Source organism: Rhinopithecus roxellana, chromosome 6 (assembly GCF_007565055.1).
Source record: "Rhinopithecus roxellana isolate Shanxi Qingling chromosome 6, ASM756505v1, whole genome shotgun sequence".
NCBI classification, from domain to species: domain Eukaryota; kingdom Metazoa; phylum Chordata; class Mammalia; order Primates; family Cercopithecidae; genus Rhinopithecus; species Rhinopithecus roxellana.
Genome location: NC_044554.1, coordinates 148,699,189 through 148,724,749, shown reverse-complemented (window position 1 = coordinate 148,724,749; position 25,561 = coordinate 148,699,189). Strand labels below are relative to the sequence as shown.

General features: G+C 40.5%; 1 protein-coding gene across 2 annotated transcripts in view; it reads right to left on the bottom strand.

The window, feature by feature from the left end:
• The window catches only part of CREB5 (cAMP responsive element binding protein 5), a 417,388-nt gene that overhangs the window by 10,630 nt on the left and 381,197 nt on the right, over positions 1-25,561 (bottom strand). For both annotated transcript variants that reach the window (XM_010388326.2, XM_010388328.2), the window contains 2 exons: positions 10,739-11,062; positions 5,864-6,091 (listed from right to left, as the gene is read on the bottom strand). In XM_010388326.2, coding sequence (XP_010386628.1) covers positions 5,864-6,091; positions 10,739-11,062 — 552 coding nt within the window. The remainder of the gene's footprint in view (positions 1-5,863; positions 6,092-10,738; positions 11,063-25,561) is intronic.

The following is a 25,561-nucleotide window of genomic DNA, read 5'->3' as shown; positions in this document are numbered from 1 at the left end:
TAGAGACAGGGTCTTGATCTGTCGTCCAGGCTGGACTACAGTGGCACCATCATGGTTCACTGCAGCCTCTACCTCCTGGGCTCAAGCAATCCTCCCACCTCAGCGTTCTGAGTAGCTGGGACTACAGACACGTGCCACAATGCCCACCTAATTTAAAAAAATGTTTTGCAAAGATGGGGTCTAGTTATTTTGCCCATGCTGCTCTTGAACTCCTGGCCTCAAGTGATCTCCAGCCTCAGCCTCCCAAACTGCTGGGATTACAGGCATGAGCCACTGTGCCTGGCAGGACATATTTCTTAATGTAACATGTTAATAATTATGTTATTTAGCCATGTTATGGTGGGAAAATGAACACCAATTAATGTCAGTAGAGAAGGGCAATCAGCTTCTTGTTTATACCATATACACGTAACTACGATGCTACAAGGACTAAATAAAGGCCTAATAACCACAGAAGCCATAGAAACTCATAGGGCAGCATCCAATAGGAAAAGGAACTCTCGCCTGAGAGTTGAGAATAATAGGGTTTGAGTTCCCAAGCTGCCATGCCAACCAAGTATAAAACACGCTGGTTTTATACTTCATGTATAGAAGTAGAGAACTACTTCTCTAAATTCCTTCCAGAAAGAATTTTTTTTTATTCTACAAGCAATTCTGTGTCACCTTCTATTGAGAAAGAAAATTACCCAATTATCTAATGAAAGATTCAATCTTTACTTTTATTCGTTACTTAACTACTTTCAATATGCTCAAATATGCTTATAATTCTGGTCTTATCTTTCACAAGGGAGCCAGTTCTATCACCTCTTATGCTTCCAAATTTTAGTAAGGCAGATTCCAAAGCAACATTTATAGTTTCATTTTAGAACAAAATTTTGTATGTCCATTTATGTGTCCATATTTCTGAGACAGCATCTATGGAGCCTTCATTATATTTCATAAAGGGTCTGTGGCTTAAGAAAGGTCAAAAATCACTATCTTGGAGAAAGAAGAATGAATTGTGTGCTGTGCACATGCATAATCATCTTAAAGATTCCATAGTGAAAGACTGATTCGTGTAGGAAATGCACAAATACTAGACTATATTTTAAGTAAAAACCCTTTTCAGGGGAACATAAGTGGAATCACCTTGAATTCATTTTGGAAGAGAACAACCAGATAGCAAATGTTTCAAAATGCATAAAAGAAATCAAATGTGGCCTGGAAGTCTAGTAGGGAAATAAAAACCAGGCCTTCTGGAGGTATTTTCTTACTTTGAATTACCTTGTTTTATAAATTGAGGAAAATCACCATTTTTTATTCCCCTATGTAGGTGATAATCAGAGTTTTAGGTCTTAATATAAAAGTACTTTGTAAATACAAGGTATTAATAATATATATCGATTGTCTGGTGGAAATCAACTCTTCATCTTTTCATTTTTCTAAATGATTTTGAGTTTGCTCCTCTAAAGCAGTTAGCTGTTTAGCAACTGTAAGATCCAGTTGGACTGATCTATTTTTAAACCCATAGTTTGCCTTGGGGTGAAGCAGCACTCCATAGAGATATTCAATACTACAATAACATACTTTAAGCAAGCACTCCAACAAGTCCCTAATAGCTACATTTGCAGTGTTCAGCTTTGGGGATGTCATTATTTATACGATAAATCCACAGTGCTTTTTGGTGTAAGCAGTAGTTTGTGCCAAAAAAATAATTATCAAAATGGGCCCTACAATAGACCCTCCCCCAGCTTTTTTGTTTTAGTAGATTAGCTGAGACCAGGTTTGGTTCACTCTGAAACAAAGAACTTTCAATTTGTCAAGCAACAGTTCCCATCTGGCCTATTCGCTTGCCAAGTCCCAGACCTGGGCTCATGTGTCCAAAATTTCAGCAGCAACTTAGACCATGTGTCTTTGCACTAAAAAAGAAAAGCAATTATTTCCATGGGTGACCAGATGATTTCCATATCCTCTACTGAACACAGACGTTCTACTGAGTACCACATCAGCAGTTGATGAATTTAGAGCTGATCTTAGTCACTTAGTATCAGAAAAAAGAACATGGATTTCTTTGGCTTACGGAGTTTCTAAAGTAAAAGACCACAAAGAAGTGGGTTAGGTCAACAGGAGACTTCCCTGAGTCCTCATTCTGCCACCTACTCATTGTGTGACATTAGGGAAGACCCATCATTTCCCTAACCTCAGTTTCTTTCTCCATAAAATGTCAGATTAGGTGGTTTCTAATATTTTCCCCAATTCCTATACCTTTTTGGACCTCTTGGGCAGAGATGTGTTGTGAGACTAGGAAATGAAGTCTGGGAGTTTGATTTTGTTTTCTTAGGTCTGGTTTTTCCAATCTGAAATGCTGCAGCCTAACTAGAGGGTTCTATGCTGGAAAACAACTCAAAAGTGGCAGCTGGCCATCCAGACCTTGGATATTCCATTTGGCTGGAGTTTGTTTGCTTAGCACCTTCCATTTCTGTTTACTTAAAATTTGGCTCACTGGTCCAGCCTCAAGAGAGCCACCTTTTTCTTTTGACAAAGGTCCAGTGAGAGGGAAAGGGTCATTCAAAGGTAGCGGAATCTGCAGCATCCTCTCCAGCATCCCAGGGCCTGATGCAGGACACTCAGCTTCAGAGAGAACACTGGGCGGTTGTGGCTTCTGTCCCTCCAAGGCAAAGCGGTGGTTGGAAAATATCAACAATTTAGTCTGTTCAGAGACTGTCCCTTTTTTGGGTACTGTTTTAACTACCAAAAGATATTGGTGCCTGTCACATGAACTCAGTAGGATTTTTTTTTTTTTTTTTCTGGTTTTGGGAGCTAGAGTTCTAGTTCCTTTTTTTCCTTAGCCATTTGGCTCTAAAGAAATGTGAAAAAAAATCAGTGCATTAGGGTCTAGCAAAGGGTAAATTTACCTTGTATGTTTTGTAAAAGCAATCATAAATATGCATATGCCAAGTCATGAACACCTCTGGCCTCAACGTCAATGGACATCTTTACTTTCCTGGCTCTCTGCTATGATCCCTCCATGTTTGCATGCATTAGGATCACAGTCAATACCCTGAAGGAATTCTGCAAGGACCCATTTTAGTTAAAACTGATTTAAAGCCTTGGCAGCTGATATGTGCCAGCTGGCTATTTTTGGCTCCTTCATCTAAGCAGTGGTTCCTAACTAAGGCTGATTTTGCCACCCAACTTCCCTTCCCAATCACCACCAGGGGACATTTGGCAATGTCTGGGGACTCTTTGGTTGTCATAGGTGGAAGGTGTGCTCCTGATACATAGTGGGTAAAGGCCAAGGATGCTGCTAAATAACCTGCAATGCACAGGGAACAAAAAAGAATGATTGAGCCCAGAAGTCAATAGGGCCAAGACTGAGAAAACCTACATGTTTGCATCATCCTCTTGCAGACCTCAGAAATGGTGGCAAATTCCTGGGTTTCCCCAGCTTCAGTTATCAGAGAACCACTGCTGTAATATGTACTAGGTTCACATATATAAGAACTTTTATTTACTTAACATGTTTGTGCAAATTAACTCAATTTTGAATAATTTAGCCTTCTTACTAATATCTTTGAAACTGCAGATTTGATCTTCTAATTACATTTTTCAATATACATCAAAATTAAAATATGATTATTAATATTAAAAATGCTTGGCTGGGCGTAGAGGCTCACACCTATAATCCTAACACTTAGGGAGGCTGAGGTTGGAGGGTTGCTTGAGCCCAGGAGCTTGAGACCAGCCTGGGCAACATTATAAGACCTTGTCTCTAGAGGAAAAAAAAAAAAAAAATTAGCCAGGCACGGTGATGTACACTTTGGGAGGCTGAGGTGGGAGGAACACTCGAGTCCAGGTGCTCAAGGCTGTAGTAAGCTGCCCTCCAGCCTGGGCAATGGAGTGAGGCCCTGTCTCAAAAAAGAAAAATGCTTAACCACATTCTACCTAAAAGTTTCTCAGATACTACTATGCCTATCGGATTCTACAAGTGGCTTTAAAGGTGTTTGAGTCCAGCCATTTTTCTGGTGGCTTGACTCCCTGCAATCACATCCTTGCCAAGTAGTCAAGCAGCCAATTCTTAGACACTCCAGCAATGAGGAATTCATCCATTTATTTAACAAATGGTTACTGAGTGTAGACACTATACTATAAACAGGGGAACCCATTCATTTATTCAACAAATAAGTTACTGAGTGTAGACACCACACTATAAACAGCAGATAGATAGTGGGTGGAGGGAGTAGTAAGAGACAGTCCCAATCTTCCCACAGCATGCAAGTTAGTGCGGGAATCATTATCTTATTTTCCTCACATCTGCTATATGTTTCCCAGTTTCTTGCTCATCATGTCTATCACAAAAAGAATGACACATTTAGGGGGAAAAATGAACATCCATAAATTATGAAATTCAGGCCCTCATACAACACACACTTTCCTGATATACTTTCAATTTGTACACTGGAAGCCCCAAGCCATCTCCATTTAATGAAACTGAATATGCAAAGGCTTTGAGGTTTGGCATCCTAACTGTTCCTTTCTAAGGATGCACAGAGAACTAGGTGTGGGAAGAAGATGAAAGTAACCTACTAATGCCTAGCCATTAACTGTTTTTTTTTTTTTTGAGACAGAGTCTCACCCTGTTGCCCAGGCTGGAGTACAGTGGTGCGATCTTGGCTCACTACAGACTCTCCCTCCTGCATTCAAGCCATTCTCCTGCCTCAGCATCCTGAGTAGCTGGGACTACAGGCGTGTGCCACCACGGCAATTTTTTTTGTATTTTTAGTAGAGACAGGGTTTCTGCACCTTGGCCAGGCTAGTCAAACTCCTGACCCCAAGTGATCCGGCCACCTCCCAAAGTGATTAACCTCCCCAAGTGCTGGGATTACAGGTGTGGGCCACTGCACCCAGACCCCATGAACTCTTAAAGTGCAGAGTCTCCCTATGTAGGGTACTTTTCTCCCTGCCCCACTCTCTTTGGCCATTCTCCAGCTGGTGGAAGCACTGGAGTATAATCCACGACTCTTAATGCTGTCCCTGGACTGTGGGTCACATACGTGTCTATTTACTTGCCTTTTTTTTTGCTGATAAATAGTGCACATATTTTTAACATTAGAACAAATGCTCTGAACTGCATCATTATAAAGTCTGCTGGAGAAGCCCGGGTACTAGAGTTTCTTCCTTTTCTCTTGGACACTCCCAGACACTTCTGGGCCTCATTATAAAATCTCCCCAGTTAAGCCATTCATAAAAAGCAAAAATTATGCAAGATTCAAATCTTGGTGAGTTGGCAAATGAGATGAAAACATGCCTTTTCTTTCAGAGCTACATAATGACCATAAACCTTTCTTTCTTCCATGTGAAACAAAAATAGAGATAATCAAGTATAAGCCAAGGCAACCCCCTCAACCTAGCGAATATAACGAACAGCTCCTTTTCAGTTGAAGGTTTATTATGGGCCAGGCACTGGGCAACTGCTTTGGAGACATTAGTTTGTTTATTCCCCCTAATGTAACAACTCTATAAAGTTATGATTCCCATTCTATAGAGGAAGAAACAGAGAGCCAGAGAGTTAAACCTAGCAAGTAATTGCTGAACCAGGGTTTGGATTTCTGTCAGATTAAAGCCTGTGCTCCCAGCCCTACAACTTAGTTGGGTAGGTCCCCCCTTCTCAGAGCTCTGTGGGCAAATTGATTGAAAAACTGAACCGTTAATTTTGTTTTGTAGAGTGTCCCGGAATTAATAAAGCTCGAGGAGTGAGGCTGCGGCTCCTCTGTGGACTAAGTGTGTGGCATCACTGCTTAGGTCAACAAGTGCCTGTCGGGGCCGGAAATGTCCGCGGAGCAGAGGGCCTTTGAGTCCCGGGGAAGGACACCGTGGGCTGCACCTGAAGCTGCATGTTTGTCTGGGTGAGTTCTTCTGCTTTCTTTTCCAATGACATCACCCAGACCTTCCTCTTCTGTCTGCAGCGGGTGGCAGCTGCCCGGTTCCGTTCCAGAAATTTCCGCCGCCTCTCGTCGGGATCCTCGTCCACCACCCTTCGCCGGCGCCCCCCTGTGGGCTGGGGTGGCTGTATTGTCTGGGTTGGCTGCATCTGTTGTGTTGCTGGTGAAACCTGCTGAGACAGAGAGGGAGGAGGTGATGGGGATAGGGAAGGACGCGTTAGGTAAGGGAAGAAACCCAAGCTGATGTTAAAATGCAAAGCACAGAAAGTCTATTGCTTCAGTCAGCATATGAGACTTGCCTCCTATGAATGAAATAAATGATGAAATCACACACAGGAAAGAAAAGAAAAAGCATCGCTGACCTATATTCTGTGATGTGTTGGCAAGATATAGGAATGACTCGTGAAAAGATGTAGTCAGATGGATTTTTCCCTGACAGGCATTTAGCCGAATCATGGTAGAGGAAACATTTATTTTTCTCCTTCAGCTATTAAAAATGTTTTACTGACGGTGTGTTTAAAAACTTTAAAGTAAGGGCCAGGCGTGGCGGGAGGATCATTTGAGGCCGGGAGTTTCAGACCAGCCTCGGCAACATAGCAAGACCCTGTGTCTACAAAAAAAAAAAAATGGAAAAATTAGCCAGGCATGGTGGTGCATGCCTGCAGTTCTAACTACTCAGGAGGCTGAGGTGGGAGGCTTGCTTGAGCCCAGGAGGTCGAGGATGCCATGAGCTATGATCGTGCCACTGCACTCCAGCCTGGGCAACACAGCAAGACCTTGTCTCTAAAAAACAAAAACAAAAACAAATAAACAACTTTAAAATAGCCAATGTATGGCTACAGGGTGAAAACAGAAAGATCAGGGTTATTATTACAATATGGATGACTCAACTGTCATCTGCAGAAAACCTCTGAGCAGGTTGTGGGCTCCTTTCATTCTAATAGTGGTAAAGTTGTGCTCCTAACACACCTCTGGGACATTGTTGCCACTGTGACTCCTATCAAAAGAAGCCCATGAAGCCAGGAAAGCAGGTGAAATCCTATTTTGACTGTTTCACAGTTCTTAATGCAGAGGACTAGCTGGACCTGCACAGTCCAGCTGGGCCTGCCTGCCCCTCAGAGGGCTCACCAGGGTGAAAGGAGATCCAGGAGAGCTTTCTAGGTGATTGGGAAGCTGGGCCTTTGAAAGCGTTAAATCGATGCCTGAAGCAACACTGAGCCCTGTCACACCCTGTGTGTATGAGATAGTGAGAGTTGCTTGTGCATTACCATACACTTACATTAGAAGGAAATCCTAAGAGTGGCAAAGCACTTTATTAAAAAATTTTACTATGCTTATAGAGTTCTTGCAAGGTCTGTGTGGGACTCAGCAACATCTAAGGCTTGGAGACCCCCACACATACAGCTTTATTTCTATTCATAAGGCAGACACACAGCACCTTGTGAAATTTCTACGACTGACTCTTTATATGTCTGGACACCTAATGCTTTCCCTCACGCACTTCATTCCTTCCTCCTTCTTCATTCTCAATAAAAGGTGGTTTTTTTTTTTCCTCTCCCATTTCTCAGTCACTCAGGTTTATGACTGTAATACCTATAAAGTTGTTTTATAAGAGACATTTAACCTGCAGAAATAACAGGCCAAAAGTTTTAAAAATGAAGCCCAACAATCTTTTCTACCACATTCCAGCACTATGATTGAAATCAATCAGAATGACTGTAATTGCACTAATAATGGCTACTGGTTGACATCAGTTGACTGATGGTGATATATTTTAATCCAAAACTCTATCAAACCTTCTATGACTAACTGTAAAAGAATCAGGCCCAGGGTTGAGGTTGAACTGCATCTCACTAATTTTATGTAAAGCAAAGACATTTTCTTTTTTTCTTGAGACAAAGTCTCTCTCTGTTACCCAGGCTGGAGTGCAGTGGCATGATCTCAGCTCACTGCAACCTCTGCTGCCTGGGTTCAGGCGATTCTCCTGCCTCAGTCATCCAAGTAGCTGGGATTACAGGCACCTGCCACCATGCCTGGCTAATTTTTGTAGTTTTTAGTTGAGACGGGGTTTCACTATCTTGGCCAGGCTGGTCTTGAACTCCTGACCTGGTGATCCACCCACCTCGGCCTCCCAAAATGCTGAGATTACAGGCGTGAGCCACCACACCCAGCCAGCAAAGACATTTTCTAGAACTGTTTGTTGGTGACTATTTTCCTCCCGATTATAGAGGAATAACAAAATAAATTAACTGTGTAAGTTCTTACTAATCAGAATTGCTAGTGAAGACGTCATCCTTGTTATTGGCAAAGGCTTACCACTTGCCATATCGGATGCTAATTCCTGAGCTAACTACTGCAAAGAAAAGCATTAAGAGGGAATGTGCTAACTGCTTGGATATTTTTGCCTTTAACTGTTTCCTTTTGTGAATTATGATCTCTTATTGCCAGCCCCAGACAAAACCCTCAAAAAGGAAAAAAGTGTTTTCAAATCTCCATTGCAGGGACTTATCTTTCAATTCTATATCCTCCTACCCTAAGTTTAATCAATGTAGCCCATGACACTTTTCATGTGTCTTCACCCAAAGGCATAAGTGACGTGGTTTCAGGTGTAATGTAGGTTCAGGATTGGTTAAGAGAAATTCCTTGAAACCAGCACTCTACAATTACATCCTTACACGCAGGAGGAGCACAAGAAGCCAGGAGAAAATGCAAACACATTCCTAAAACCAGAATCTGTGTAACTGGTAATTATTGTTGCTTGTAATTTTATTTTTAAAGCAAAATTCTCTTGGCATAGATGCTCTGAAAATTTTGATCAAAAGTAATCAATTATAATTTCAAAAAGGCAGAATTTATTCCAAATCATCTTAGAATCTCAGAGTTCAAAGGATTCTATTCCTACTTTCAGATAATCATACAATTAAGAAAAATTGCAAGATCTCAGTAATCAGCCAAGTTAATACAATTTAAAAGTGGTATTTTGGGATACTGCCTAAATGATCTGGTTCAAATTTTAGCAAGACCAACCTGGGCTCTTTCTTTTTAGTATACAATTAAAAGAAGTAACTGTTCATGAAGCTAATTATAATAGCAATTAACTAATTGCATATACAATTGGCCACTTACTGACTTGAAACAGAGGGCAACTGGCTAATTGGTAATTAGCTAGTGAATGGCTTTCATATTCAAAGAATTGTTATATAACTTGCCCTGTGAAATAACTTGCCCACAAAGGTGACCAAACCTTGATGTTCTTGTTTCCTTATAAACTAAGTACCTATATGAATCAATTTGACCATCGTTGACTTTGTAGTTTTTTTTTTTTTCCTTTCTAAATACATGTTCTAGTATGGCATTTGACTAAAAATGTGACCAAAAAGGTTCTCTGGGTAACGTTTGATTGCTATACAATTTGCTAAACTTCTATTATTTTCGTTTGAAATAACATATTTTGAACACTGTGCCAAGGGCTTTACAGAGATTCTCTTATTTAATACTCATAAGAGCCTAGAGTTTAGTCTACTATTACCCAGCCCCATTTTACAGATGGGAAAACTGAGGGTTAGAGAGGTTCATCGTTTCTGTTCACAATCACACAGTGAGGAAGCCAGGAAAAAAGTTAAGGTTATCTCACTCTAATGCTCAATTCTTATTCCCAATGTAGAACACCTCTAAGGACCTTGCAAAAGACAGTTTATCTAGTGAATAGCTTAGAGAGTTGCTTGTGCCTGACCCATTCTGTGGATGGCTGTCCAGGTCTGGTGCATGTTAATGGAGGGGGGCTCAAGAGTTCAAAAAGCTGCCTGGTGTAAGGTCTCGTCTCCAGAGGCAGATGACAGAGGAGACGGTGAATCAGTGTTATTTGATGGTTCCACGCTTCCGACACCCTTCTGATCCAGCTGGTTGGAAGCTGGCAGTGTGGACTGGGTGGAGGGTATGGATGAAAGTCATTCTGCTTGAGGATCCAAAGTGTCTAGGCCCAGCCATGCTCCTGGACATGCCCTTCATCCACTTACTAAAACTCACTCCAGTACAGGACTCGCCTCTCTTCTTGGCTGTGGGTGACATAACGTCTGCCTGGTCCCCCAACCCTCTTTCAGTTTTGTCTAAATGCTGGCTTTCTTTACAGCCACTCCTGGTGACTCTCCCCCACTGGGATTTGGCCTTTCTCTTGGTGATCATCTACAGAACTTGGCTGTCTTTCTGTTCCCTCCAACGCATTTCTCATTCAGGGGGATGAGTCACCTCTCTTCACCATTTACACAGCACCTTATGCCCTAGCATCCATGATGGAGCTTCTTTGTCTGCCTTGAATTGTTACTCGTTAGATTTTTTAACATTCACTGTTACTCAGAAGATTGCCTGTTGTATTTAACTTCCATTTTACAGGTGACAAAATTCCGTCTCTATGATGTTTTAAAACAGCAGCTAGAACCAGGGTTAGAATTAACTTGTTTTTCTCATTCTTAATTCACATCTTTCTTCACAAATTTAAGTTCTTCCTAATCCATTGATTCATATTACTTTTGGGAGGGGCTTTCTGACACACAGCAGAAATAGATTTTGGAGAACTTAAAGTTTATACTTGCCCTTAGAGACTAGACCTGATATTATTTAGTATATTATTTATAGAAATTATGATCTGATAGGGTCTTACGGGTAAGAGTTGCCTCCTAGGAGATAAACAGAGCTCCCTAGAATGTGAGATAGAACACCTGGGCTTGTCAAACAAGATTGCTGCAAATGACCCCAGCATTAGAGCTTGTACTGTTAAGAAAGAGAATAAGAAGGGGAAAGAGATCACAGAAAAGGTCTACCTGTGCTTGGTTGCCGGTGTGCAGGGGCGGATGTGGCGAGGTCTGGTGATGTGCTGGGTGTGCATGAAGGTGGGAATGGGAGTGGTGATGTGGATGATTCTGCTGGTGATGGGGTTGAGGGTGAGGATGGTGCGCTGGGTGCTGGTGCTGGTGTGGGTAAGGGTGGTGGGGTGGCAGTGTCTGGTGCTGATGTGGGTGCGAGTGCATGTGATGGTGTGGCGTCTGGTCCTGCCGGGAGCCCATCATCTCCATCATGTGTCCCATGGTGTTCATGTTCCCATTTGACATGGCAGCAGGGTGGTGAGTCAATGCAGCCTTCAACCTCTGAAACAGAACAAAAGGGAGGGGAAGGGGACAACTGAAGTCAGTCATGTACATGATAGAGTTTTAAAAGCAAAATGACTCACATTTTCAATTCTATATTTTAGATACTATTGCTAATGTTTCCTACCAGTAGCTATCTTGCTACCAGTACAAGATAGTTTTTGTATTAATTTCATATTTTCTTACATATTGTGGTCATTAGGAAGGTCCATGTCAGCCAAATAGGTTAATTCAACTGTCAAAGCCAATGGACAGGATATCCTATCAAGAATTACACATTCTACTAAAAGGTATTTCCTATTATCCAGTCATGCATTATATCGTATCTACAACTGAAGGCAAGCATACACCAAAGAGCACCATTCAAAATGATAATGCCATTGAACAAAGAGCCTCCATCTGGTGTGCCACTGTATTTTGTTTTTAAATTTTTTTTTTTTTTTTTTTTTTTTTGAGACGGAGTCTTACTCTGTCGCTCAGGCTAGGGAGCAGTGGTGCGATCTCGGCTCACTGCAACCTCCGCCTCCTGGCTTCAAGCAATTCTCTGCCTCAGCCTTCTGAGTAGCTAGGATTACAGGCATCTGCCGCCATGCCCAGCTAATTTTTGTATTTTTAGTAGAGATGGGCTTTCACCATCTTGACCAGGCTGGTCTTGAACTCCTGACCTCGTGATCCATCTGCCTTGGCCTCCCAAAGTGCTGGGATTACAGGCGTGAACCTCTGCGCCCAGCCAGCCACTGTATTTTGTAAGAGTCACAAGAACAAATGCTCTTGCTTCTCAAAAGATTTCTCAGATACAGCGAGTAAATAATTTCAAAATTTAAAATGTAGAGAACTAATCTGAGTTTAGGGCTTAAAATTAGAGTTAGTAATTTACAAGCTGTGGAGGTAATGTGTAGGTCTTTTCTGTTACCAATATCTTTCTTATGGTCCCTTCCAATACTCTAATTTTTCTCACTCAATAGCTTTCTTTTGACTTTGAGAAGGGAGTGAGGAAAATAGAAGAATATGGAGTATTGCACCTCCTTTGATGGCCACATCAACCGGCCAGATATATTTCTAACACAGAAGCATTATCCATTCATAAGCAGACATGCACACAAATAACTTGTACCTGAGTCTAAAGGAAGGGTCAGCAAACTTTTTCTATAAAGAGTCAGACAGTCAATATTTTCTTCTCTTCTCTTCTCTGTCTCAACTACTCAACTCTGAAATTGTGGTGCAAAAGCAGCTGCAGACAATGTGTAAATGAATGAATCTGCTATATTCTAATACAACTTCAGGGGTAGGAAATCTGAATTTCATATAATTTTTACATGTCATGAAATGTTATTCTACTTTTGATTATTTTTCCCCAGTCACTTAAAACATAAAAACCATTCTTCGTTCATGCACTGGACAAAATTAGGCAGCGGGCCAGATTTGGCCAGTTCGTGCACTGGACAAAATTAGGCAGCAGGCCAGATTTGGCCCTTGGGCCATCATTTGCTAACCCTGTTCTAAAGGTTCAGTTGATAATCAGCTTAGTCCCAGTTTCTTCAAATTGTTTCTTCTGTGACACAGTCAATTATCATCATATCCCGAGGGGCACAATATGCTAAGGACTGTGTAATGCAGTTACTCGTTGGAAATACATCTTATGCAGAGATGATTGTCTAATTGGCAAGCTCCCATTGGCTTCATGAAGTATTTACCAGGGGACTCAAAGTTCTCTCCAGATTTATGTTCTTATCTGATCCATGATAGTGGTGTATAATTGCTGGGCAAGGAAACAGTTGTATTTAAATGATGATCAAAGCTACCATGCTCTAACATTGTACAATATTAATGATTCTCAACTGGTTACATACACTATCGAAAAATACCAATTCAATTAATCAAAATGCTTAGTTAAACATAAAAAGCCTCTACCTGCTAAGAAAAAAATAAATAAAAAACAAGAGTAAAGGATGGTAGACTGTATGTTAATATGAGATCATCATTTCAAATATTTTCGTCATCCTGATTCAGTAACCACATAGTCCACTTCTCACCTCCTTCATGAGCAATAGATACTGCACAACAGCTACTCAACTTCGTAATCCTGAAGAAGTTCAGCATCCTAAATGTCTGGAAAAGATGAGATGCTGGGTGCTGGGTATTGTGTTTCTTTTTTTTTCTTTTTTTTTTTTTTTTAAGATGGAGTCTTGCTGTGTTGCCAGGCTGGAGTGCAGTGGCACGATCTCACTGCAACCTCCACCTGTTGGGTTCAAGCGATTCTCCTACCTCAGCCTCCTGAGTAGCTGGGACTACAGGCGTGTGCCACCATGCCCAGCTAATTTTTGTATTTTTAGTAGAGACAGGGTTTCACCATGTTGGCCGGGATGGTCTCCATCTTTTGACCTCATGATCTGCCTGCCTCGGCCTCCCAAAGTGCTGGGATTACAGGCGTGAGCCACCATGCCTGGCCATGTTTACTTCTATACAGAAGAGTGAACTAACACTTCTCATCTCCAATTTTGAGCAATGATTTCATTGTTTTTATAAAAATGCTTATTATAAAAATTTAAGCAATGCTTTGCAATGAAGTCAGCAACAATGAAGCCAAACATGTTGTTTATATCTGGTGGGTGAACAGCATTCCAGACAACTCTATATATGTATATGGAGAGATGAAAGAATAACTAGAATAATTTTATAACTGTGGAATTAAAATAGCATGTAATTATAAAAACTTTTATTTGACTAAGGCATAGCAAAGAAATGAAAATCCGGGAAATTGCTGGGTTTTAGATACATGTTTTTTTACCCCAAGAAAAGTTTTGGATGATAGCTCCGAATTTAAGGGTGAAAAAATATGAAAAGAGGTTATGTTGAAATCATCATGCCTTTTAAAAAAACTGACATGATGGAAAGTATGGATGGACTTTCTAAACTATTCCTTGTAATTTCATTACTATAAAAGTATACTTTTTATAATAAAAAATCAATTACTACAAAAATATTAGATGAAAAAGTAAAAGCCACTTGCCTAGCTTTCTCCCCTAAACCCCAGTCCCGTTCCTCAGATGTAACCACCACATATCCTCAGACATTTGCTTTGCATTTATTAGGATACATTTGTGCAAGCCCTTTTAATACATCGTTTTGTATCCTGCTTTTTGTCCCTTTAGCAATATATCCACAAAATAGGTAATAATAATGGCTATCATTAACTAAGTACTTGCTATGTGCCAGTTCTTGTTCTATACGTTTTACAAATATCAAGCCACCTAATCCTCAGAACAACCCTGTAAGGCTAAACGAGGGGCAAAGCCACTCTACCTCCAAAGCTTGCTCTCTAAACCAGGAGAGAAGGTGCCACAAGCCGTGCCATTCACACTTTGCCAAAAACAGAAATGAACTGTGTTTTGCCACTGCCCCATCATCAAAAGGAAAAGCAGAAAGAGTGAGAAGGGGCTAGAAGGGCTGACAAGAGGAGATGTTATTGCTGCATGGTCCAGCAATGGCCACGTGCAAGTGTTACTCAGCACACAGCTAGGGACCTGGATGCACTCTTTCTGAAATTTAGTGGAAGGGAGAATGGATGGTAAAGAATTTTCAGGAACTTCATCTGCAGCAAAGAAAGGATTATCCAGGGCTCAGCATCTTCATCTCCCTTGTATTTGTGAAGAATTGATACTTACATTTCCCCAATCCAAAACACAGACATGATAAGGGCCATGCATCCCTTCTCCCTGCCTCTACTTCCTCACCCTTGGCTTTAACCCTTGTAAGTCTGTCTAATGCTCAGGGGATGAAGGTCAAAGCTCTTCATATGGCCTAGGTGTGGTCCCTGCAGGGCATGGGCCTGCCTTCCCATCAGCCCTTTCTCTTCCCACCCAGCCATACTGACCAACATTCAGTGCATCATGCACCCCCAGACATGGGGCCTTCGCATTTCACAATCTTCTTGCCTAGGATGCTCTTTCCCTTTCTTCAGACATTCCCTTTCTTCAGTCCAGGCTTCTCCTTAGTAAATTTCTCCCTGGTTTCCTAGTGTAAATCAGTTCCTGTTGTTATATGATCCTAGTAGAACCATATTTCTTTTAAAAAATAATTTAGTTTGTAGCTATATACTTTTAGTATGATTATTTAATTAATATTCATCAACCATCTCAGATTGTAAGCTTAGAGCAGAAACCATGTTAGAATTTGCTCAGTGTTAAATTCACAGCTTTAGCACAGAGCCTGACACATATGATACACTGAATTCATATCTGTGGAATGAATGAAGGAATGAATGAATTAAACTTTCTGAGGCTTATGATAAATGCAGCATTTTAATCTTGGATCACTATATCTGCTATTTATGTGGGAGGATGATTTTATTAGTCAACCAAGGTTAGCAGAATCAAGTACAGAAGTCATGTAGGCAGATGGGCTGTAAAAATACAGTCAAAACAGTTTCCTGCTCCACACCCTGCCTGCCCTCTAGAAAACAGTAACAGAGAAAAGAAAACAGAAGTAAGTAAGAGGAATGCCTGTTAATTTTATCTTGATGTATTTTCCTTGAAAATTTGGCAAGGAAAATAAAAAAATCTATGTAGGAGTGGGTCATTGTGCCATCCCTTCAAAGCTACAAACAACTTTTCCACCTTTAATTAGGAGCAAATGGAACCTGACAAATAAATATGATGCACCAGATCTTCATCTCTCAAATAATTAGCTTATACTGTTAAGGGAAATTACTTGATTGCCTCAAGTCTATTCTTGCACTGTTCAGGCCAACACAATAATGCTAGCAATGCTTATAACATTCTACTTAACTATTTATTTACTCAACAAATGTTTATTGGGCTTCAACTATGTGCCAGGTACCATAATAGGCATATTGTTATTTGCCCACTATTTGAAGGAAATGGAAGATGCATAAAGCTAAGCTTTTTAAAACACCGGAGAGAAGAAATACACATTTAGATGTGGAGATGAAGACTTTTGATCACCCTTCAGAAAATCACAGGCCTCTGGGTTAAGTCTACCCTCTGAGCAGCAGCCTGTGTGAATGTAGTGAAGATAAGTGATTATCAAGCTGCTCTGCATATGCCACATTGAATATTCTCCGTGTCATTTCAAAACAGTTTGGGACACTCCTCAAAGTCCTAAGGAGCCTACTGCGTCCCTGGATCCTGGTGCCAACAAGAGCTGCAGTTGCACTGTAAATCATTCAAATCTCCCAAATATAGAAATTTCTACTCCACTCTCTTAAGGATGATAAATGACCAGTAAATGGGTCTAAGCTGTATTTTGCAGAATGATTTTTCTTTTTGAAGTTGAACTGTGTCTTGTTTTAAATAACATTCCACCTAATGCCAAGAAAAGGCAAGGGAGAGACAGGAAAATTAATGAGCAAATAAACATATATTTTTCAGCTATAAAACCCAGGGCTATTACTGACATGACTGCAAGAAAGAAAGAAAAATGATTCTTGTCAACTTTCTGTCATCTTCTTACCATGTTCATTTATATGAGAGAAAATTAGGAGAGGCGGCGAGAAGGCTGACGCACAGCTAGTTTCAGTCGAAAGGGGTCATTTTCATTTGGTCCATGTATTTTCTAAGCTCCTGCCCGCTGTCTGTGATGGGAGGGTGGGCCTGCTGCCGGGTTCTTGGTAAGGAACCAACTATCCACCTCCTCCCATCCCAGTGTGGCCACTGCTGTCATGGCCCAGCCCTGGTCCCTCTTTAATTTCCCGTTTAGCTCAAGTTTGCATCATGGCATGTTGGGTGAAGCCTGGGTACACCCACACGTCATTACCGCCACAAGCATGCATGCTTGTGTGCCTGCGTGAGTGTGCACACACACAGCACACCCACCCACACCCACCCTGGGCAATTTATCTCCCATTAGCAAGTGGCTCATGCCAATTAGAAACATTGGTGGAACTGTGAAAACATCACTTCTCCATCTTCGACAAGGCCGACTGCTTATGCTTTATAGATTCTGAAAGCCAAGCCGAATTATTAAACATTAATTGAAATTCAATTGAGTGAGAGTGAGGAAGGTTGGAGTATTCTTTCCAGAAAGATTTTAATTATAAATGGCTGTTGGTTTTTGCACCAGAAAAAAAATGTGAAAATATCAAAATGTAGTGTTTCTGGGTTGACCACAGAAGTAAGAGGCTGTCTACATACAAATATGACAAAATCTGAACTCATATTTCCTTTCAAATACAAAATAATTGTCCTCTGTAGCTTTTCCAAAGCATTACTGTAATTTCTCTTTTTTTTTCACCTTTCAAACACAGTTGATCCACAAAAGCAGTCAACACAGGCTTCTGAATGGTCCAGTCAGTGGTTTGAGACCAAAAGCCTTCACTGCATGAAGTCTTCACTTCATTGCTTTTAATAGCAATGATTACCGACTTCCTCTAGGTATCAAAGATTTCTGAAATTCTTTCTGAATTACTAAAGAAGCCCAAATTGATATTTATCCACTGACTTTAACAACTATAAATGGCCAGCTTAGATCCCCAAATGCTTTCAAAACTTGGAGATGTGGCAATAGACAGAAAAACAACTGTTCCGTGCTGTGCACGGGATTAACTAAGATCATATTTGGCTTAATCACTTGGAATAAAATCTGTTCCTTTAAAAACTTTCATAAGGTAACTCAGTTTTGATGGTTCCACAATTTAAGTATTCTGATTTAGATTTTGGTTTGCTAATAAAACTTCAAATAAGTCCGCCAGGTTGGAAGGAAACATTACTCAGGAGGAAAAGGATTCCATAAGACCTAGAAAAATAAATATTCCTTTTATTTGTCACATTACATCATTCAAACTTATTAACTGAAGATATTTGAAAGGATATAATTAGTAAATAACACAAAAAAGTTGTATTATATATAAATCAATACTCTGGTCCATTGGCAAATGATGCATGGAGTATCACAGGATGAAGCACCATGCTAGCTCACGAGTAAGGATGGTATTTCAGAAAAGTGGAACTTCAGCAAATCTAATGTAAGCAATAAGAAGAATTTGGTGCTTGATCAGACCTAAGTGCTAGGTGATACATTGCACTTTGATGTCTAAAAAGTCAAACCCCAGAGACAAATCTTAGCAATTTCCCTGCCAGCCTTTTTCATATTAATATCTAAATCATATATATTAATTACAGTCCTGTAAGAGTGAGCCTTTAATTTATTCTTGCTGAATGAAGAAATTAATGAATGCACATTTATAGAATTATTTTATTTCAGATACCACTTCCCTGCGTCTCTTATACTCAGTAGCTTTCTTTTATAATTCAGCAGGAGGGTGAGCATTTTAAGAGGCTGTGCATTTTAGCAACTTTTAGAACAAACTGCTATCCTGAGAGCCAGAGCTAGTCTTAGCTCTATTATAAGGCAGCTCTAGGTCCTTAGAGAAGTAAACCACTTAGCGCCATGTGCCTTCATCTATCTAACAAAGGAGGGCAGGATTCTTCATTCCCTATTTCATCAGAGAAAGGATCCAAGTTGAGGTTTACTAAGTAAAGAAATCTGTTGGAGAAATGAGTTGGGTCAATGTCTAAAACAAAGAAAGAAAAGTTATCATTGCAGAGAACTTTCGAAAAACAACAGAAGACTTAGAGTGAGAAGTCTTGCTTTTAAAGCCTGGCTCCAGGATGTTGGGTATTCACCTTAAGCTTCAAATTCCTCTTCTGTGAAATGGGGGTACATAATGAGATGAGAATCTGTGTAAACCATAAAGATATACAGCAGAGTCGATGGAACTGAGTAGAGTTGTTTTGTGGATGAGGAGCAGGTGGGTAGGGGTGAGGTTAATAGTCAGCTTTTGATGAAAAATAAAGCATAATGGAATATTATTTGTCCATACAAAGGAATGAAACACAGATATATCCTACAACATAGATGAATCCCAAAAGCATTATACTAAACGAAACAAGCCAGACACAAAAGGTCACGTTTTGTATGATTACATTTACATAAAATACCTAGAAATACTTAAATCATAGAGACAAAAAAACAGACTACTTATTGCTAGAGGCTGAGGGGAGGATCAAGTCACTGCTTAACAGTCCCAGGGTTTCCTTTTGAGATAATGAAAATATTTTGGAACTAGACAAAGATGATAGTTGCACAACATGTCGAATGTACTAAATGGCACCAAAATGCACACCTTAAAATGGTTAATTTGGGCTGGGTAGGTGCAGTGGCTTACACCTGTAATCCCAGCACTTTGGGAAGTCAAGGCGGGGCAGATCACTTGAGGTCAGGAGTTTGAGACTAGCCTGGCCAACATGGTGAAACCCTGTCTCCACTAAAAATACAAAAATTAGCGGGATGTGGTGGTGCGTGCCCATAATCCCAGCTACTTGGGAGGCTGAGGCAGGAGAATTTCTTGAATCCCAGAAGGTGGAGGTGGCAGTGAGCCGAGGTCATGCCACTGCACTCCAGCCTGGGCAATAGAGCAAAAAAAAAAAAAAAACAAACCAGTTAATTTTATTTTGTGTGGATTCTGTCTCAATTTAAAAATATTTAAAAAAAATAAAGCAAAATGAGAACCTCTTCTGACAGTGGGCTGATATAGAACGCTTGACTTCATCTGAGACTTATTGCTATTTATTTTGATGTCACCTTATGTGAAACACTGTATTATGAAACAATGAAGACCAGAAAGATATTTGTCCTAGAATGGCTAAAGTCAATGCCAGGCTTTTAGTATTTGCCTCAGAATTTGGCTCCTCTGCCAGGTACTGGTACCCTCCTTTGCTTACAATTCTATTATCTACCAGCTGGCTTAGAACCAAAGAGAAAATGCAGAAGCCACAGCCATCCAACTGTGTATAATACAAAGCTAGTCGAGAGTGTTTAACACACTGGATGAAGAATCAGTATCCGCAAAGATCTTGTCTAATGAGAAATTTAACAGGAATCAGTATAACATCTTATGCTTGGTTAACAAAAACAAAACAAAAAGCATCTACTATCCAAAGCAGCTTAGAAAATATATAGCTTGGGGCTAACATATATATATAACAGAAGGGTGTGGGGATTTTGACTTCATAAAGCATCATTATGCAATGCAGACATCAAAATAGCTGATGTGATTTTTCTGCTGTATCAATAAAACTAGATTAGAGAACTCAAGAGAGTGAGTCCTGTTCTCTGCAGGGCCATAATGTGAACCATACAAGTCCAGATCCCTCACCTACCTGCCCCCACCGAAGATCTAAACATCATATCTAATAGTGCTGAATTTTTCTCTAGGGGAGTATCCCAATTCTGAATTGATGGGCAGGCATGCTGTTTCTATTTTTCCTCTATAACACTGGGATGAACATCCCTATATACACATCTTGGCATGTTTGATGATTTCTAAAAAGTGTTCATTAGTTTTTTAACAAAATCGGATGAATCGATCCATTTAGTTGGGTTCAATTTCTGGGCAGAGACAGTGGTGGTGGTGACAGTGTGTGTGTGTGTGCAGGTGTGCGTGTGTGTGTGCAGGTGTGCACATGTAGGGAATGAAGGCTGGGTGTCTCTTAAAGGATATCTAAAGGGAAGAAGTGCCCTGACAAGTTCAGCTTTAAAAAGCCTTTTTGGGGTTCTGATTTTCTTATTCCATCAATATCCCCATACTCAGGTGAGATATTATAGATCCCCTGTTCCTTTCCGGCCACTGAGCTCCTTAAGCATTACAGCATAACCTCAGGTACTAATTTGAATCTAGAAAATATTATATCCTAGTTTCCCTGGGAATTTTAAAGTCACTAAATGCACAATGGATGTAGAATAAGTATTTGTTGATTGCCAGCCTGCCTGCTGCCTGAAAGTCTCCAGTAGTAGTGCCTAATTTTGTAATATCTTTGAAGCAGTGGCCTATAATTTTCTTTACAGAAAGAACACTTTCTGGTAGTGATTGCAGGGAGAATAATGCCCTTTGTCTTGCTAACAAACACTACTCACCTCTAAAATCTCAGCACCTGCAAACCTGGGTAACTTTAGGTGAGGGCTTATTTCCAGCTTTTATAGAAGAAGAAAGTTCTATTGGAAAAAAGTAATCCCTTGTTATTTTATTTTGGATGAACTTTTAATCAGAAACACAGGCAGTAACATATGTTAGAAAAATACATATGAAACATAGAACTTTGCGTTTATAATCCACCATGGAAAATCCATGCTAATGCAGCATTAACTTTGGGGTTTTAATTGCACAGAAGTCAGGAAATTCAGAGTTCAAGTTCCCACAGCAAACTTTACTCCACATGTGTATCACAGGGCCTTTCCTGAGTGGGTGACCTAATTATTTGGCAAAAAGGGGTGCAATGAATAGTGATGGATAGGATTTCTCTTCAATGTTACATGTCCCCAAATCTCAAGCAAGATGGACAGAGGGCAACTCTAGCTACATAAATGGCACCTTTTCAATGCATAGTAGTCGTTGGGTATGTGCTTGGTGACGATCGTGACAACAGTCCTTTTGCAGTGCGTGCTACAGGAGGTGCAGGATTTGGCAGTGTGCTGCTCAGGTGGGACAGCCAATCACTATCACATCACCCAGCTCTCTAGCACATCCTCCCCCACTCCCTTGGGAGGGTGGCTATGCTCGGCTCGCTTGATGGACACTGCCCCTTGCTCCATTCCCAGAGGGCATCTCAATAACTGATGCTTAAACTTTTGAATCTGCAAGTTTGACTAGAAAGCCCTCAGGGGACTGGAGATGGAACCTTCTCCCCACACATGTCTACCCTTCCAGACAGCTGTCATCTGGCTTCCCTCCAGTTGTTGGGAAATAGCAAGATGTGTACCACTGGGCCTCTGTTGTAGACGTTTGGTGTTCTGGCCAACAGGGCCTCAAACTTTTTCTAGTAAGAAGTCTCCTGGTTTTTCTAATGATAGGGTAAGTTGATTGTATGGAAGTTTAGATTGTCTTGTCCCTTGGTATCCATATCTGAGACTGTCTAATGTGCTCTGTGGGTGTCCAGTCCTGCTTTTTCTCCTTGGGAAAATAGTGATGGTGTATTTGGGTCCTCCTTGCTATCTGTTGCCTCTGAATCTCACCCCTGCCTGAGACCTCAAAGTGTGGGGGCCCCCAGTACTCACCACTGATATGAGAGGAGTGGTGAGAGGGAGGAGAAGTCAATGGGGGTCAGGGGAAGCAAGAGAGAGAGGGATTGCAATACTCTCTGATTCTTAAGCACCTGCCTTACTTCCTTTTTGGACTTTCTATTAGTGGTCCAAAGTCATCGGACCAATAGCCAAATCAACTTGCTGTGACAGTTCTACCATCCTGCTAAAGAGAAGGTCTGCCTGTGAGTGGTCTGGATCATATGGTACCCAACCCAGCAGTCACCTGACCACCCAAACAGCCCATTTATAAATAGCTCCTGGACTCTGAGCACAATGAGAATTCATGATGCCATTTGTCCACTGCCTGGTCTCCCTGAGCCAGACCTGTAGAAGCCTCTGAGGGACACAGGATGGAGGCCAGTCATCACTGATAAGAGCATGGTCTTCAGTATTTCAGGTAAACCACACCAAGGGGAAGAAAGCTGTGCTCAAGAAAGCCAGAACAAATAATACAGAATTTTTTCTTCTTTCCCCTGCATGTCTACATTCAAGGCATTTAAAGAAGAGTCATTCATAATCTATTAAGAATCTGGTGCTGTGTGTGTGTGTGTGTGTGTCTAGAAAGTTATGCTTAAAAAGAGCTTTTGAATTATGCCCAAGAAGATGACAGTGCACAGCATTTCCAACTGAAAAATGAGGAGCAACTTCCTTCTGAGCGGATATGCATCCAAATCATACTGGTTCTCAACCAAATTGTTAAAATTTCAGTAATAATCAGGTATTAGAAAATATTGAGCATTCTATGCTTTATTCTAGTTTCAGAGTTTTTCTAGTTTTGCTTTGTTTTTTTTCTATGTGATATGACAATTATTAATTATTTGGCAATTTTTTTTTTTTTTTGAGACAGAGTCTTGCTCTATCACCCAGGCTGGAATGCAGTGGCATGATCTTGGCTCACTGCAACCTCCACCTCCCACTTTCAAGCAAGTCTCATGCCTCAGCCTCCCAAGTAGCTGGGATTACAGGCACTTGCAACTATGCCAACTAATTTTTGTATTTTTAGTAAAGATGGGATTTCACCATGTTCACCTGGCTGGTCTCGAACTCCTGGCCTCTAGTGATCAGCCTTCATCAGCCTCCCAAGGTGCTGGGATTACAGGTGTGAGCCACCACACCCATCCTATTTGGCACATTTTTGACAGTAGAATCACTGGCCCTTGCTAAGCTATCTTTTTACATCTCCATTTCTATTGTCTTTATGGTGTACAATTCAATGAATCAGATATCTGAATCTACTATTTTACTGCCTACAACACAAGTAATGGGGGTGGTGGGGTGGAAAGTGTGGAACCATCTCTTTAAATCACATTGTCACAACTGAGTACCATTCTAAAAATGCCAAATAGAAAGCTTTCTGGTTGATTTATTAATTGAAAATGGCCTCTCTAAAAATTTATCTTCTTACAAGCTTAAGATATCATTTTCATGATCTGTCCTCCTTTCCAGATCAAGCAATTTCTTTTCTGACTCCAAATTTCTTTTAAGCAACTGCTCACCAGGGACTGACAATAATATGTAGTAGCTTGCCCTAAATCAGTACCTTGCAGATATTAAACTATGAAATAGGTGACAAAAATTATTCCCTACCTTTTGGAGATGTAGAAAATTCCTGTGAAGAAACGTTAAGTGATCTCTTAGGAGTCAATAAAGGGAAGGAATTTGAACCACCTGCTTTTCTTTGTGGTGTGACCTACTTAGCTGGAGAGCCTCTTGGTTAAAAGAAAGATGGTGGATGATAAAGAGCAAGATGGGGAAGGCAAGAAGGAAGGTGAGAAACAAGGACAGACAGAAAGAAAGAAGACGCGTGAGAGTATCAAGAAAGAAAACAAGTCAGCTCTAGCTGAAGGTAGAAAACATACATGATCCAAGGGCACTGGTATTTATAAATGTATAATGATAAGGCAGAATCATTCCAAAATAGAAGTGAATACAAGATTGAGTCAAAGTGTTCCAAACTCAAAAGAAGCTCAATTCCTTTTTTTGGAGAATTGTCCACTCCACCCTAGTTTCCAGATAAATTAATCACCAAAGGGGTATTATCAAGTGGGTTCTTCTTTTCACCATATGCCAGCAAGATTTGGTGTGGATTTGGTGTGGCAGATAAGGAAGGAATTGCATCCTATAGGGTTGTTTTTACATGCATAAGATTATGTATGGAAATTTTCCCACTTCTGTAAGGTTTTCAAACCATAAGTGGTTAACCAGAGGCTAACAAAATGGTTAACCAAATGTGTCAACCGCTAAAGCCAAATGGAAATGGTGATGGCAGGTCTAGCAGTGGGGAGTTCTCCCATTTCTGTGACATATTCCAACCAGCCTGACTTAACATGAACAGCATCATGCTTAAGGAGCATATCTGTATCTGGAGAGCTCACAAAGGTGAAGCTCAACTTACCAGGGGAAGGGCCTTCTGCATTTAGTGACTGCTTCGCCTGCTAGGCAGATGTTGCTACTCTGGATTTGGACTGAAACGTTTCCTCCAACATGTCCCCAAAAAGTGAGCTCACCACTTGGTTCTGGTCTGACTAACTGATGAGACCAAGCCCATCTGAGTGTGAATCTTTTTTAAAGTAGAGGAGGGATTGTTTTTCTTGGTACTGATTCAGTGCCTGCTAGTTTTTCCCTTTCTTTTTTTTTTTTCTGCTAAAATGTATCCTTTGATTGCCTTCCAAAGCCCATTCACTATGGGAAGTAGATCATCATTAAGCTTCCTTGGTGAGACACCACATATTGCATGCTTTGCCAAGGAGGGCAACTGTCAATAGCCAAATACTCAATTTATTATGGTTGGATAACATTTGCTATGAGTAGGACTATTTTTTAAATGAACTGAATTGATTTGTATTATTTAGAAGCTTAAAATCCTTTCTGGAAGAAGGAGGGATATGTACTAAAATTCAATTTGTAAACAAATAAATAAATAAATAAATATTATACCGTTCTGCAACCAACCCCAACTGTTTCCCTAAACAAAAGTAAAAAAAAAAAGTTGTAAAATCAGTTTTCAACAAGAGAAAATGCACCTAAGTGCTTTCATTCATTCTATTCAAAAATGTTTAATTCAATCTGGGTCTACAACATTGATTTCCTTGGTGTTCTTGGGGTGGAAGATTGGACAGACAGAGACAGAGGGAAAATAAATGAAAACAGAGGCATATTCTCATTCTCCTAAGTCTCTTTCTTCTCTCACCCCAGGTTCTAGAATTTTGATCTATTTTTGTTTTTTTAATTTAAGGATAGAGTATGTATCATTAGATAGAAATCTGGGACTCTAGGAATGTGTGTTCATGACCCATGCTGATGAAACTGATACTCATTGCTGTATGAATCCACCTTCTGAAATGGCAGTTATACTTCTCTTTGAATCCTAATTTTGAGCCTTGGTTTCATGTGCAGAGATGG